The sequence below is a fragment of the Cetorhinus maximus genome, chromosome 13 (assembly GCF_964194155.1).
Source record: "Cetorhinus maximus chromosome 13, sCetMax3.hap1.1, whole genome shotgun sequence".
In the NCBI taxonomy this organism is placed as follows: Eukaryota; Metazoa; Chordata; class Chondrichthyes; order Lamniformes; family Cetorhinidae; genus Cetorhinus; species Cetorhinus maximus.
The window spans coordinates 4634562-4651160 of NC_135891.1; the positions used below are offsets into that span (position 1 = coordinate 4634562).

The 16599-nt window shown below is 46.4% G+C and overlaps 1 protein-coding gene across 1 annotated transcript in view; it reads right to left on the bottom strand.

Moving 5' to 3' along the window:
• The window catches only part of LOC144688370 (angiopoietin-1-like), a 111919-nt gene that overhangs the window by 12547 nt on the left and 82773 nt on the right, over positions 1–16599 (bottom strand). The window contains exons 5-6 of the mRNA XM_078554840.1: positions 15283–15398; positions 7325–7426 (exon numbers count right to left, since the gene is read on the bottom strand). Of these exons, the coding sequence (XP_078410966.1) occupies positions 7325–7426; positions 15283–15398 (218 nt within the window). The remainder of the gene's footprint in view (positions 1–7324; positions 7427–15282; positions 15399–16599) is intronic.

Consider the following 16599-nt stretch of genomic DNA (forward strand, 5'->3'; position numbering starts at 1 on the left):
GCATCTAAACAAGGTGCCGGATAATTTCCGTAAGGTTCGGGGGCTGATCGAAGGAGAAACGGAACAGCAATCAGCTCCAGTCCTGCCCTTAAAATCATAGGGGGTGTTGACAAGAGCTAGAGGGACAGCGGAGGGAGGGAGAGGAAGCAGGTGGCGGGGGGGAAGACGAAGAGGCAGCAAGAGATGACAGGTTTGAAAATGAGCTTGAATAACACTTCAGTAAAACATGCAGGTGGTGGCAAAAATAATATTCGCACAAAATGCCAGGATGAACTGTACCATAATGACACAGTGGATGGAATGTTCTGTTGCCGTTGGCGACCGGCCTGTTTGGCGGTTCGATCGGACAATGCGGCAAGAAAGCCAAAGATTGGTTTTATGCCGTTGCGAAACCAGTTTGCAATCGTCCGCTCCTCCCATCAATGGCGAGTCACGTTCCTGCTTCCGCACATCAGGAACCTCATTTCAATACTTTAGCTCTTCATTTTAAGCCCAGCTCACCAAAACCATCCCCACACGCTGGACCAGCAAGGTCCATCGGCGTGACCGCACACAGACGTGTTTCACAACCGTACATAAGCCGCATGCACCTGGCCGGCTGCTCTTCACTCGGGACTTTGAGGTTTGTTTTGCCTCCCTTGCTTCAGGCAGCACTCACAGTCATCAGCGCCAGGATTCACAGGCAGCACCATATCACTGTTAGGGGGGTTGACGGGCAGGTCTCTATCTACCAGACCAGGTGTAAGGCGGAGGTGGCTTTCCAATGGCTGCAGGGCTAGGGCTTGCTTGGGGAAGGGGGATATCCCAGGGCGTGTGTGGGGGGCACATGTTGATCTGTGCAAGTGACCTCAAGATGGTGAGGGCTGAGGAGGCAGCCTCCAGAGGAGATGAGGCCAGATGGAGGTGTGAGGGTATGAGTGTGAGAGAGTGAGTGGTGATGTCCCTTGAGCTGGCAGTGAGTGAGGTGCCAGTGAATGTGTGATGGGTTTGTGAGTGTGAGAGTTTAGAGTGAGGAGGTGGTTGCCTTACCCTGGCAGCACGGATGAGATCATTCATCCCCTTTCTGCACTGGATAACCAGCCTCTTCTGTGCAGTGTTGGCACTGATCACCGCTGCCATCACCTCCCAAGCCAGAGTGGTGATATTGCTGGACCTCCTGCGGCCAGAGCTGGGGTGAAGGATATCACGGTGGGCCTCCCAAAGGCATTCCAGTGACAGGTCACTGAACTCCTCTCAGCTTTCAGGGCCGTGTCTTCACTGGAGCAGACCTGGGCTGCAAACATTGAGAACTGTGTGTGTGGCTGCAGTTTAGATATGGCCCCCGGGGTGAGGAAACAGTGAGGTAACGGTGTGGTGGGCGATTCAGAGACCGCCCACCAGCGATACAGCGAGTTTCCTGTGGCTGCATATTTAATGAGGTGGGAAGCAGACGATAAGGCTCGAAAACCCACCATTGTGGGCAGCGGGTAAAACATCGTTTTTCATGCCCATTACTGCAGTTAGTGCAATTCTGGGACAATTCTGCCCTTTGACTCTAATAAGAAACAAAAAAAAAACTCACGGCCAATTAACCTGCGCAGTCATTTGGAGGAACAGGACTACAGAACTGGGAGAAGGAGTTTGGAACAGGAGTGACTCATGTTGTGAAGACCATGCATACCTCACAGCTAAAAACCAACACCAAGGATATCATACCTGACAACAGGCTTGACACAAACATGACTCAGGTAGGAAGTGTGACGAACAGAAATATATTTTAGATTCAAGTCTTTTGGTATGTTATATATGTTTCTACTAATACTTCCTCTATATGTTGCTCTTGTCCACCTGCAGTAACTTTCCCATCCTCCTTGTTAACCAAAACTAGCACGGCTGAACCTTTAGGTTGACTACTTTGTACTTTCATTTATCATATCAATGGTTCAGTTGGTAGCACTTTTGTTCCTGAGTCAGAAGGCTGTAGACTCAGACTTAGGATCATTGAATGTTACAGCTCAGAGGACGGCTATTCAGAGCACCAGCGCCTGTGCCAGATCTTCAGTGAAGTTGTAAAATTAGTCCTATTCCACAACTCTTTCGAAAGTTCCCATTGAATCTGCTTCCACCATCCTTTCAGGCAGTGTGTTCCAGATCCCAACAACTCGCTGTGTTAAAAAAAAAGCTTGTTCACATTTACCTCTGGTTCTTTTGCCCATTACCTTAAATCTGTGTCCTGTGGTTTTTGCCGCCAGAAAATGTTTCTCCTTATTTACTCTATCAAAGCCAATCATGATTATGAACGCCTTAATTAAATCTCCCCTTAACCTCTTCCATGCTATGAAAAATAATCCCAGCTTGTCCAGTCTCTCCGAGTATCAGAAGCTCCACAACCCTGGCACCATTCCGGTTAATCTCCTCTGGATCCTCACCACAGCCTGGACACCCTTCCTGAAGTGTGGTGTCCAGGACTGGACTCGATACTTCAACTGAGGCCTAGCCCCCGTTGAGCACCTAATATAGGCTGACACTCCCAGTTCAGTACTGAGAGAGTGCTGCACTATTGGATGTGCCGCTGAGACATTCATTCATGAATCAGATCCCTCTCAGGTGGGGTGTAAAAAATCCCACTGCCTCATTATGCAGAAGAGCAGGCGAGTTCTTCCCGATGCCATCTTGGTACCAGGTCAATCTCCTCTGCACCCTCTCCGCAGCCAATGTTTATTCCTCAGCCAACATCATTAATACAGGTATCTGGTCATTAGCACAGTGCTGTTTGTGGGAACTTGCTGCATGTAAATTGGCTGCTGTGTTTCCTACACCACAACATTCTCTCCCCTCATCTGCCAAACCGGAAGCCCCAGCATCTGAGGGTTTAGTAGCCCACAACACAAAATGAATGATATAATTAGATAGTGAGCAAACGCAAGGGTTGTAAATATGGCTGAAAAATAGAGATGGGGGGGGTGCAGAGGGGAAGGAGGATGGGTGAGGAACATAAATAGGGGGATAAAGACAGAGAGAGAGAGGCAAGGAGTTAGAGAGTGGCTGACATGTAGAGAAACAGTTACAGGCAGATGGAGAGATTTCTTTTCCCTGCAGACACATGAAGTTGGAGCGGGAGTAGGATGTCGACTGTGATCCAGCTTGATCCAGATTGGGTCAGCTTCAGAAATGGATTGACAGGCTCCTGTAAGATGACGTTTTGCTGTGTGTAGAGGCAGTTTTCCCAGCTTGTGAGCCGTTTTTGTTTTCGGTCCATAAGGCTTTCTGCCAATTACATTTTTTTGTTTCGGAATGTTAACAATATTGGCACAATGAGCTGCCTCATGGGAAATCGCTTGTCTTTCTTTAAGGGAAGAAGATAAGGACGCTATGGTCAGCCAGGCCCTCCATACCACAGCAAGGAGATCAAAGCATCGGGGGAAAAGTTGCAAAAGGAGACTTAGAAAGACAAAACCGATTCTGAGAGGTTACAGCTACCAAGAATAACTGAACAGGCCGGGGTTCTTTTCTCTGGTAAGAAAAAGGCTGAAGGTGGCAGAATGAAGGTCTTTAAAATTATGAAAGCGTTTGAGGATATAGGCATCGTAGAGAAGATGTTTCCACTTGTGGGAGAGGAGAAAACTAGGGGCCATAAATATAAAAGAGTCACTAATAAATCCAACAGAGGATTCAGATCCAACTTCTTTACCTAAAGAGGGACATCATTTCCCTCTATGTTCAGTTACTTCCATTCCCTTAACTCACCAAGGGAGCAATTCTCAAAGGGTTACATACTTAATGTTTCGTTCTGACAGTGCTCACTGCATTCAATAAAACTCTGAGTTCAATGCTATTTTTAAACTCATTCTTGTGGGCCTTTGGCTTTGCGTGTAATCGGAGATCTTTCCCACACAATCAGCATTTTTAAAACCAGGCTGGTCACTCTAGGCCAGAAGCACAGAGGGCTCCGGGTCTAGAATGGAAAACTCCAATTTAAAGAGACATTGAACCAAGCTTTCACGTCGGTCAGCACTAGTTCTCCAGCAGCAAACCCCAGCTTTTGAGAGGCCAAAACAGTCGTCGGCTTCAAACTCCACAAAAGCAAATCCTCATCTCGTTTTATGATGGATGATCTTTGCATCTTTCCTCCCGACTTTCTCTGCTACTTTCCCGAAGGGATTGACTCCTCCAGGAGCGCAGTGTCGTGGGAGCCCATCGCTCTTCAGGCTTCGGCCTAGTGTGCTTGGACTGCAAGGGCTGAACTTTCCTCCTGAGATATTGGGTGGAATGACATCAGAAAAGGGGAAAAATCAGTCTCTTTATCTCCTCTCAGCAGCTGTCTATTGAATTCTTTGGTGGTCAAGGGTGGTAAATATGAGATAGACACGAATAAATCCAATAGGGAATTGAGGAGAAACTTCCTACCCAGGGAGTGATTAAATTGTGGAACCCGCTACCACAGGGGGTAGCTGACACGAAGAGTTCAGATACATTTAAGGGGATGTTAGATAAACACACGAGAGAGGCAGGAATAGAGGGATATTCTGATAGGGTGAGATGAAGTAGGATGGCAGGCAGTTCATGTGGGGCATGGACCAGTTGGGTTGCACCCTGTGCTGTAAACTCCAGGAAATTGGGTGGGATGATAGTTGAAAAGGGAGCAGCAGATTGGATGGGTCTCTGCCCCCTCATCTTCTCCCTCTTTCCCCTCCCCTGCTTGGAAACTTAATAGAGATTCAAAGGCTCTGAGATTGAAAAGCACTGACAATGTGTAGAGCAAAAAACTGTTTCCTTTGTTTCAGCCTCAGTGACAAGAGCTAATCAATTGAAAACTGATAGGTAGGGCTGCATTTTGTGGAGCCTGTTGGAGCGAGCAAGATGACGGGGTGGAGTCTGAGGTAAGAAGTGACTAAACCTAAAGTGTTGGTTCCGAAAGTTTAAGGGGCAGCGCAGAGCCAAGGAGCAGAGGGCCCACTCATGAAGGAGGTATTACATATCTGAGTGCCTGAGGGGAGGCACTTCAGAGGCTGCCTTGAAAGAAAGAGAGAGGGTGTTGCACAATGAGAATCATTCACCCTGTACTCCTTCATCCTCGAGTGCTGGAGGGGATCAGTGCAGCACAGGAACCAGTGCAGACAGCCCAGCAGCAGCAACAGCAGGCAGAATAAAGACCTTTCAAATTATGAAAGCATTTGAGGATAGGCATCATAGAGAAGATGTTTCCACTTGTGGGAGAGAACAAAAAGTAGGGGCCATAAGTCTAAGGCTGTCACTAATAAATCCAACAGAGGATTCAGATGCAACTTCTTTACCTAAAGAGGGACATCATTTCTCTGTATGTTCAGTTACTTCCATTCCCTTAACTCACCAAGAGGGCAATTCTCAAAGGGTTATATACAACAGGAGGCCAGGCAGCAAGGCAGAGGCCCCAGGCTCCTACAGGGCCTGGATGACGCACCTACAAACATTGGACAGAGAGTGCCTGAGGAGACTACACCTCTCTGTGGAGACCAGCACAGAGCTATGAGCCCTATTGCAGGACAACCTGTGTCCAAAGTGATACAGTGGGCACCCTGTGGCTATGGAATTGGAGGTCACTGGAGCTCTTAATTTCCATACGAGGGATTCCTTCGAGCATTCCTAAGGTGGCATCTGCGGCATCTTCCAAGCGGCTATTCACCGCTGCATCCAGGAGGTGACAAATGCACTGTACAAGAGGGCTGGAGAATTCATAATATTCTGGGAAGATGAGGACAGTCAGGCGGAGAGGGCAATGGGATTCACAGCCATGGCCGGCTTACCAGGTGTTCAATAGGCTGCACCCATGTTGCCATCAAGGTACCATCTGCCTCTGCCAGTGGATGAATCTCCAGCACTCCACCCCCGGTCTTGGATCGCTCCCTGGCAATGTGGGCCCTATTGTCCTGCAAGCACGAGGGGAGGTTTGCAGTCACGCGGAGGAGATTCCCTCACTGATGGATTTCCTCCTGGTCCCATCATCTATCAGGGTTGCCCAGCTATCCTTCCAATCCTCACATTCTCAGGGAATCTCGGAGGCAATTCATTTGCAAAAGTCCCCAGATTCTGAGAAAGCCCCATCGGATTGGAAAATAGCAAATGTGACTCCTCTACTTAAAGAAGGAGGGAGATGGAAAGCAGGAAACTACAGGCCAGTTAGTCTAACATCTGTCATAGGGAAAATGCTGGAATCTATTATTAAGGAGGTTATGGGGGGCATTTAGAAAAGTTTAAGGCAGTCAGGCAGAGGGAACATGGTTTTATGAAAGGGAAGTCGTGTTGGACAGTATGAAACTCAAGCTCACCCTTGCAGTGCAGAGGAGTTCATTCACCCTCTATCGGCACCGGACCCTTCCCCTCAGACGGAGCTCAGGGCCATTCACCTCTGAGGTGACCGACATCCACGCTGCTTTGGTCATTTCTGATGTCCTATTGCAAACATCAGCTGGAAAGGGAATATCTCTGTGTTCCCGAATGGCTCGGACGAGGTCAGGCAGACAGCTCTTGCCGAACTGGGAGCTGATGCGCTGGTGGATTGTGACACCTCCGGACACGGCTGGATCCATTGATGATGCCGAACATTTACCACGTTGGAGATTTCTTTTGCCTGGACCCCTAAAGGTTTTCTGTCGTTGTATTTATACAACTGACAGCGCTGACCAGTCCAATTGCTGTCCTCCCCCAGAAAGACTGTATGTGGAATTTCAGGGTTTAAACTGGGCTTTCTGCCCTTTCAATTCGGCACCTTCTCCTGCAAAGCGATCAGGTGACACAGGTTTCCCGACATCAGAGCCCACCCCACCATGTGACCCCACATTAAACAAATTCAGGAGCTTTCCGGCATACGATTGGGTTCAGGTGCCTGCACCACATTCCCGATTTCTTCCAGGTCCTCCGGCAGACTCAGTGATTGTCAGGCAGAATCCAGCCCGAAGGGTGTGAGAAAGGTGTCAGGAGAAACTCCCTTCACACAGAGAGTGTTGAATGCATGGCTTGGAGGGAATGCTGCATTGTTGAAGGTACCCTCTTTAAACTGACCACCCCGCCCGCCCTCTCAGGCGCATGAAGACGATCCGGAGCAGAAGGAGGGCAGGAGAGTTCTCCCCGGAATCCTGGCCCAATATGTATCCCTCAACCAACTTCTCTAAAACAGATTACCTGTAAATTTATCTCATTGCTGTTTATGGGATCTTGCTGTGTTAATCTGGCTACCTTGCTTCCTACATTACAGCAGTGACTGCACTTCACAAAAATACATTCATTGGTTGTAAGCCGCTTTGGATTGTCCTGAGGTTGTGAAAGGCGTTATATAAATGCAAATACTTTCTTTTTTCGTTTGACTCACCATTTTATATTCCCTCCAATTCCTCTGGAAGTCGGTGCTGCCATTAACTCTCCTCTGTATAACAGTCCAGCCCCCACCACTGCTCTCCATGTCACAGTAAACCTGCAGAGTAAAGGAGGCAAGACAGATGCTAACTGAAGCCATAATGGTGCAAAGTTCAACAATATTGGAATACCCGCTATCAAAATGGAGGGCTGATAAAGTTATCGACAGGTATGACCAGTTTGACAGGTATGATCAATGAATACTCGATGGTGTGGCAACAAAATGGGTTATTTTCTTTCAAACACTCCGGCACATTCTTCCATTGTGATATAATGGACGATGTAAGAGTGGACCCCACAGTGTCATTTCTGCAATGCGTTTGCGCTCCATCAGAGGACATGTGGTATTTGATTAACTGTGTCCATTGGAGCTCAGAAGAATGAGAGGTGATCTTATTGAAACATTTATGACCCCGAGGGTACTTGACCAGGTGGATGCTGAGAGGATGTTTCCCCCTGTGGGAATCTAGAACTAGGGGACAGGGTTTAAAAATAAGGGGTCACCCATTTAGGACGGAGACGAAGAAAAATTTATTCTCTCAGAGGTTCGTTCATCTGTAGAATTCATTTCCCCAAAAGAAAGTCGAGGCAGGGTGTTGTAGGGTGGCCGAGTTGTGCTATTAATGATCGAGTTGATCTGCAGACACTTCTTGGGTGGGAATAATAAGTTTATTTACAATATACTCAGCAGCAACTACACGTGTGCTTTCAACTCTAACTCTATCTCTACACTGACTGCTGAGGTAACCTGCGCTACTCTCCTATTGGTTACTACATGTGATCTTGTCTAACAAGTATTATTTTTACAGGTACATTACACATTAAATAAAACCATAATTACCACATTCCTCCCCCTTTAACTCAGCTATACATATTATATTTACAAGTGCATATTTTTCAAGACAACATAATATTTACACAGGGTAAGGAATTTAAAGGTTCAGTCTTTCAGGTGGTTTCCTGGTACGTGTGGAATGTCGCAGCTCCACAACTTCCGATTCTTTGTCAGGAACCTCCTCTTCGGGAGTTGCCTGAACATCAGGTGCTTCGGTGGGCACTTGCAGCTCTGTATCCTCAACTCTTACAGGAACATCAGACATATCAATCCTGTGCTGAGTATCCTCAACAGGAAACGCTGACCCGGTCATGATCACTGGTGGAACCAAATCTTGGTAATTTGTCCCTCTCTTCCTTAAATGGTCCACATGTTTCCAGATGATCCGGCCTTCCACCTCCATGTGGTAAGATAGAGGTCCAGTCACCGCACTTATTTCGCCCGGTAATCACCTTGGCCCTTCCCCGAAGTTCATCACATATACCGTCTCTCCCACGGTAGACTTCCTCTCATGACTATGCCAGTTGTATCTAGCTTTCTGGCTTCCCTGACTCCTTTCCACCTCCCCCTCTAAATTCGGCATTATTAACCTCAATTTCATAGAATCACAGATTCACGCAGTGCAGAAGAGGCCCTTTGACCCATTGAGTCTACACCGACACGTGAGAAACACCTGACCTACCTACCTAATCCTATTTACCAACACTTGGCCCATAGCCTTGAATGTTATGACGTGCCAAGTGCTCATCCAGGTACTTTTTTAAAGGATGTGAGGCAACTCCACCACCCTCCCAGGCAGCGCATTCCAGACCATCACCACCCTCTGGGTAAAAAAGTTTTCCCTCACATCCCCCCTAAACCTCCTGCCCCTTACCTTGAACTTGTGTCCCTCATGACTGACCTTTCAACTAAGGGGAACAGCTGCTCCCTATCCACCCTGTCCATGCCCCTCATAATCTTGTACATCTCGATCAGGTCACCCCTCAGTCTTCTCTGCTCCAACGAAAACAACCCAAGTCTATCCAGCCTCTCCTCATAACTTAAATGTTTCATCCTAGGCAACATCCTGGTGAATCTCATCCTTCCTATAATGTGGCGACCAGAACTGCACACAGTACTCCAGCTGTGGCCTCACCAAGGTTCTATACAATTCCAGCATGACCTCCCTACTTTTGTAATCTATGCCTCGATTGATAAAGGCAAGTGTCCCATATGCCTTTTTCACCACCGCACTAACATACCCCTCCACCTTCAGAGATCTATGGACACACACGCCAAGGTCCCTTTGTTCCTCAGAACTTCCTAGTGTCATGCCATTCATTGAATACTTCCTTGTCAAATTACTCCTTCCAAAGTGTCCTGAGACGGCGTTTCAACAATTACTCCGCAGGTGTGAGACTTGTTGCTGTATGAGGGGTAGTCCTGTAATGGAAACAAAAGCGTGCTAGCTTAGTTGCCAAGGAATCACCAGTTAGCTTTTTCATGCCTGCCTCCCTTTCGGCCAGTCCATTTGAGGAAGGGTGGTACGGTGCAGTTTTCAAATGAGTGATACTGTTGAGGCTGATAAACCGCTGAAACTCAGCATTCGTAAATGCTGTGCTGTTATCGGAAATGACTGCTTCTGGTAGACCATGAATAGCAAAACCCTGATGTAGTTTCTCAATTGTAGTGGCCGACGTCGGTGACTTCACCTCATATACGTCCAACCATTTTGAATGGGCATCGACAATGAGCAGAAACATTGTTCCCAGGAAAGGTCCAACGTCGTCAATGTGTAACCGCACCCAGGGTCCACCTGGCCACTCCTGTGGGTGTAATGGAGCTGTCACTGGCAACTTTTGCAATTGCTGACATTGCACATAGTGCTTTATTAAACTCTCTATTTCGCCATCCATCCCAGGCCACCATAGATAGCTGTGTGCTATGGTCTTCATTCGGGATATTCCTGGATGGGCTCTGTGTAGTTCAATTAAAAGTGGCTCCCTTCCCTTTGGAGGAACTATCACTCGTGCTCCCCTCAATAAGATGCCATCCTGACTGGTTACTTCATGTCTTCTGTTGAAATACGGTTTCATTACATCAGATAAGGGCTCCTGTAACCAACCTTGTAGCACTAGTTCTTGAACCTGAGATAGGACTGGGTCCTGACTTGTCCAGTCTCTGATCTGTCGAGCACATACCGGCAAGGAATCTAAGAAATTTAACAATAAAACAAGTTCCTGTGGAATTGGGACATGCTCATAAATTTCTTGTAAAGACAAACGACTAAGTGCATCGGCGTTTGCGATTTGACTGCTAGGCCGTTGTACAAAAGTATACTCGTGTGCTGCCAAGCTTAAAGCCCTATTATTATTTCAGTATCTTCTTTCTATGTGTCTTTGTCTTTCTCGCACAGACTTTAATCTCGGCCTCCTTTTTGACTTCACTGTTGGCCAGACTGCTCTCAGGTGTAAGCTCAACTGGTCTGAGCTCAGTGGCTGAACCTCCCAAAATTTTACCATTTGTCTGCTTCTTGGGAAATTCTGCAACTTTTGCTTCCAAAACCCTTTTGGCCTCACTTAGCTGCTTCTTCAGCTCTTCCGTCTCTTTTGTATTTGTTTGCTGCCTCCTGGAAAATTGAACATTGTTGTGTCTTCTCTGCCAACTCATCCTTCAGTTTATTCAGAGAAGTGCTGAATTCTTTCTGTTTCTTTTCATACTTTTCCAGAGGTACAAACCTTAACCTGTGGGAATCTTTTAGTGTGTGAAACTCTTTTAACAAGTTTTCTTTTTCCCTGTGAAGGTTGCTCACCTCGAATCGAACTCTGTCACCAAGCAGGGTCTCTTCGAGTTCCTTCTGCTGTTCTTCCAGGTTTGGCTTAAGACAGCCTGCGTTTCTCCAGGTTGTTGAATCTTTACACATTCCTTTCCCAAAGCAGAAACGCTTCCTGTTTCCTTTTGGAATTTCAGTGGCCACCCAAGGTTGATTTCCCTTAGCCAATTTCACCCTAACAGGCTTGGTCCTCTGCCTCTCAATACCAACACTGGTAGCTTTACCAATTGGCTTCCATAATGGACAGTTACTCTACTTATGCCTTTGACTTCAATGTCTTCACCCGTGTATGTTTTTAGTTTGGCAGCTGTTTGTTCTAAATTTAATTGATGTTTCCCCATTATTCAGATATCTGAAGGTATGTTCCCCAATTAGTGTAATGGGAGCTCCTGTGTCCACTTCCTTTCTAACAGGTTTGCCATTTACCTTCACTGTGACAAATGTTGGTTCTGTCTTTCCGACTTTCAGATTAAACAATGAGTAAATGTCAGAATTTGTTCTTTCAGGCTCTTCTACACTGTAGATTTCATTGGGCTTCTTCGTTTATTTACAAGCCTGCTCGAATCTTTCCTTGCACTGCCTCATCATATGTTCATTTCTATGACAATAGTAGCATTCGATTTTTTTAAACTGCCAATTGCTAAATTGGTTTCGCTGATTGTTTCCACCTCTATTAAAATTATTCTTCACTTTCACTGCTAAGTTATTTCTCATTATTCCTCGGCTAGCGGGGGCTGTTTCCCGCTTCTCAACAGAGCCTCACTTTTATGCACCTCTTTCAGCTGAGGTTTCCTGTCCAATGTGGAGGACGGCGCCATTTTGCACACCCTGTATTGCTTTTGAATCTCTTACTGCGCTTTCCATGGCCAGTGCTATCTGTAGTGTCTTCTTGAAATCCAGACTCACTTCGGACAATAATCTTTTCTGAATAGTGTCCTCTTTCACACCACACACTAAACCATCTCTGAGCATGTCGTTCAGAGTCATACCGAACTCACAATGTTCCATTAGCTACTTCAAATTTGCCGCGTAGCATGCACTTGTCTCACCCGGGGCTCTATTTCGCGAATTAAACCTGGAACTGCATCGTGACTGAGGGCTTGGGTTGATAGTGACCCTTCACGAGGTTCACCAACTCATTGAAATTCATCCAATCTGGGGCACTGGGTGCCATCAAACTTCGAATCAAGCTGTAGGTTTTGATCCCACAAGTACTCAAGAGGATCGCTCACCTCTTCTCTTCCCCTGTAATCTCATTCGCTTGAAAAAAGAATGTGAGGCGTTCCATGTATCGAGTCCAATCACCTGTGGCAGGTTCAAAAGGATCAATTCTCCCAAATTGAGGCATTTTGAGGTCCATTGAGATCTAACAATTCTAATGGAGCTTGCTACTTACAATCACTGGGCGAGGTACAGTGCCAATTGCTTTTTAACTTGATTTCTTCTGTTCAATCCTATCCCATCCTTGTCACCAGTTTGTTGTCGGGTGGCCGAGTTGTGCTATTAATGATAGAGTTGATCTGCAGACACCTCGTGGGTGGAAACAATAAGTTCATTTCCAATATACTCAGCAGCAACTACACGTGTGCTTTCAACTCCAACTCTATCTCTACACTGATTCCTGAGGCAACCTGTGCTACTCTCCTATTGGTTAATACAGATCATGTGATCTTGCCTAACAAGTATTATTCTTAAAGGTACATTACACACTAAATAAAACCATAATTACTACACATGGTCATTGAATATTTTTAAGGTTAGTGTTCAATTAACAGGAAGCAAGTACCAAACACATCAACTTTTGGATCTATTGTTGCCAACATTCTCTCCTTCCAGACAAACGTGAAGTAAAACATTCGGAATAGCAAGCAGGCAGGTGTAGTTGATCCAGACATTCTGAGATTGATAGAATGCTTCATCTTACAGAATAACGGAGAACCTTGCCTTCATGAGAGGGAAACACAGAAAGTTCCATTTCTTTCCTCTATTTCGCCCCATGAACCAACATTTTAAAGCCATTTCCAATGAACTGTATTTTTTATTCATTCACAGGACCTAGGTATCACTGGCAAGGCCAGCATTTATTGTCTTTGAGAAGGTGATGGTGAGCCACCTTCTTCAATAAACCTGAGAAGCTTGCTGGGCTATTTCAGGGTCAGCCAGGTTTCTGTGGATCTGAAGGCCACACATGAGCTAGACCAGGATGGATGATTTCCTTCCTAAAGGGAACCAGCTGGGTTTATAGTAGTAGTTTCATGGAGCTGGATTTAATGCTCCCCTGCCGATGTGTTTGAAGATGAAGGGGTTTGTAAAATGTAGCACAAGTCCAGCTTATTGCCTTCCCAGCCATCCTGGACCTATCTTCCATTATACAGGGGTCACTGGAGGCGTTCAACAGCCAGCTCACCCTTGGGCCTATTGATTAATTAATGGCCACTTTAAGAGCCTCTTCCTACCCATTCGCCACCATTTTACCCGCAGCAGGTGGAGGCCCAGGCTAAATGGGTAGCCCTGCAGCTTTCTGTGGGTGAGCTGGTGTCGGACAGTGGGGTTTGAGACCTCCTTTAGGGCAGTCTCCTGGTGCCTATTGGAAGCATTCCCCTACTGCCTCCACAAGGTCATGCCCCCCTATAACCCAGCCCTCTTGGCCTCTCAAAGCCAGCTCCCATCTCCCTCACTGACCCCACCCTCCACCCCCTCTCTCTGAGGCCTGGCTCTGCCCATACCCTGGGACTTGCCAACAGTTCGGCCTCCGCAACCTCCTCATCTTTGGGGACTGGCTGAAGTCGTAGCCTCTCGAATCTGGCACTGCTGGGGATACAGAGTTGCTGACCAATCAGATTGGGGCGGGAGTATCGCCCTGAGCCAATTAACAGCCCCGGTCTGAGCAGCCAGCTTTTTCCTGGGTTCCCGACCGACCTTTTAATCAGTGGGGGGGTCGGGGTGGGTGGTGGGGCAGACAACATGGGGCCCTGTAAAATCCAGCCCATGGTCACCGTTTGTGATACTGGTTTTTTATTCCAGATTTACTCAACAGGTTGAATAGCCTCCTTCTGTGCTGTAAGCAAGCCATTCTATTTATTTAATAATAACTTCGTCAGATGCCATTATGGGATTTCAACTCAAATCACTGAGATCATCAGTCCAGACCTCAGAAACATAACCACCATGCTGCTGTACCGCCAAATTAATCCCCTGGTGTACTTTTATTGACATATGTTTTACAGTCTCTTGTTGGGGTTGAAGAGAGCGTTGGTTGTAAACTTTTTGTCATTCTAGGGAACAGTCAAGTATCTGAAAGAAAATGAATCAGTTTTCTGTGTTTGATCCCAAAATGGACACATTCCAAGTACACAGATCCATGCTTGGCTCAGCAAACCCACCCAGCACTGTGAGGGGAGACTCTGCCCCATTAGTTAATATTGTTTAGAGTTGTTGCAACATCTGAACAAATGGTGAGCATTCTAATGCCCGACGTCTTCAACTTGGTAAATCTCAAAACAAGGAAAGCCCCCAGGTGCTGGAAACCAGCAAAGACTAGTGAAGAAACACTATCAGTGAACCAGGGCTTGGAGGCCAAGGGCAGATTATGGGATCTTTCCCTCCTTTTGTCAGTGTCATGTGGCGATCTCCATCTTCACCGGTTGGGAGGTAATCCAGTGGGAGTGAATCCCTCATCCGTTACAGAGCACACCTCACCTCCAGCTACACTGACCCATTAGTGTTACCAACTCTAGTTGGACACATTCCAGGAGTGTCATCACATGACCTCCTGCCTCAAACTGCAGCCCCCCCCACAAAGACTCTGACCATTGGTCACCCGACATGTCCGTCCTCATAATGCCTCACTTTCTTTCCCCCAATTGGAAAGCAACCAGACTCTTCGATATCCATTGAATGATCGTTGACTGCCAAAGAGCCATATTTCCCATATCTAGTCTTTTTTTATAACAAATAGACTAAAGTGTTTAAAGAAATTTGTTGTTATTACTTCCAAGGATGTTTCTCCACAGTATCCTGGAGATTATTCTTTAATTCCTGGAGACTCTAGAGCACTCATGCAGCCTGTGCATTTCTGACCATTAAAACGATGTAGGAGTAAGATTTACATAGGAGTGAAAGATGGGAATGTTTAAAAGGATAGAGAGTGTATAATGTGGATATTAATGACACCCATTGGTACCTGACACAAAGTAATCGGTTACTGAATGGCTTGAATTACTTTTGGCATGGAGGTTAAGCCAGAGGTACGCGAGTGGTTGATTACCTTGCGAGGGTTTGTCATGTTCTCAACATGGATTGTGTAGATCCCACTCATGTTGGCCCCAGACTCCAAGGCATCCATGCAATCCCTGAAAATCTTTTCTTCCTTCTTAACCACTGCTGTTTGACAAAAGAGGAACAGGTCAATGAACTGGCAGGACTGAACAACAAGGAAAATGACAAGCTTTAGAAACCTGGAGTTAAGTTCAGAACATAGCTGAAAATAAAACAGAAGGACATAAGAAATAGGAGCAGCAGCAGGCCATTCGGCCCCTCAAGCCTGCTCTGCCATTTGCAAGACCATGACTGATCTTCTACTTCAACTCCACCTTCTTGCACTACCCACATATGCCCTGATTCCCTTCCAGTCTGAAAATCTATCAACCTGAGTCTCGAGTGTGCTCAACAACTGAGCGTCCACAACCCTCTGGGGTAGAGAATTCCAAAGATTTAAAACCCTCTGAGTGAAGTAATTTCTCTTCATCTCAGTCCAAAATGGCTGCCTCTGCTGTGGCACAGCCGCTGGTAAATGCTGAGTTGTTCCAATCCTAAAGGGAAACGTGAAACAATTGCCACACTGTTTTGCAATTTGTATAAATTTTGAGATGTGTGCCTTGAAGTCAGCAGTGATAAGACCACCAAGTCTTATAGGTGTTTACAAACCTAAATTAAATATTTATTAACAAGCACATACATAGGTCTACAAATTATTACCATGATAACTTCTAAATCCTCTAATCAATCTGACTCCCAGTTACACTTTCGTTAAGGCAACAGTAAGACACATAGATTTTAAAAGACGCAGACAAGGTGATACGATACCCTGAACCAGTCGAATTCAAACTGAGTTTTCTTAACTTTAGTTCTTTGAAGACAGCAACTTGAGGCTTAGATACTGAAGACTTTTCACACTTGGTAGATCTTAAAATGCCTACCCTTACACACAGCCCTCACTCCTTTATACATATTTTCCCCTTTGAATGCAAATTCCCATTGGGCAGAATTTTCTGCCAGTCGGGCGGGCGCAGATCCAGTCGCCGCCAGAGAAGCAGGCCTCACCGCCATTTTATGTGGGTGGGCCAATTAAGGCCCGCCCAGCGTGACATCTGCAAGGAAGCGGTATGTGCTCCCTGTGCGGGCGGGGCGGGGTGGCGGGGGGGATGGAATTCCTTGAAATCGAGATTGTGCTCTTTTGCACATGCACATGAAAGAGCGCACATCTCCTCGAGGCTAAGTGCAGCCCCAGGGAGATCGCTTCCACTTTGAAAAATATTAAAAATAGAAAAAAAAATTCCCTTACATGTCCCCTCATGTGGCAATG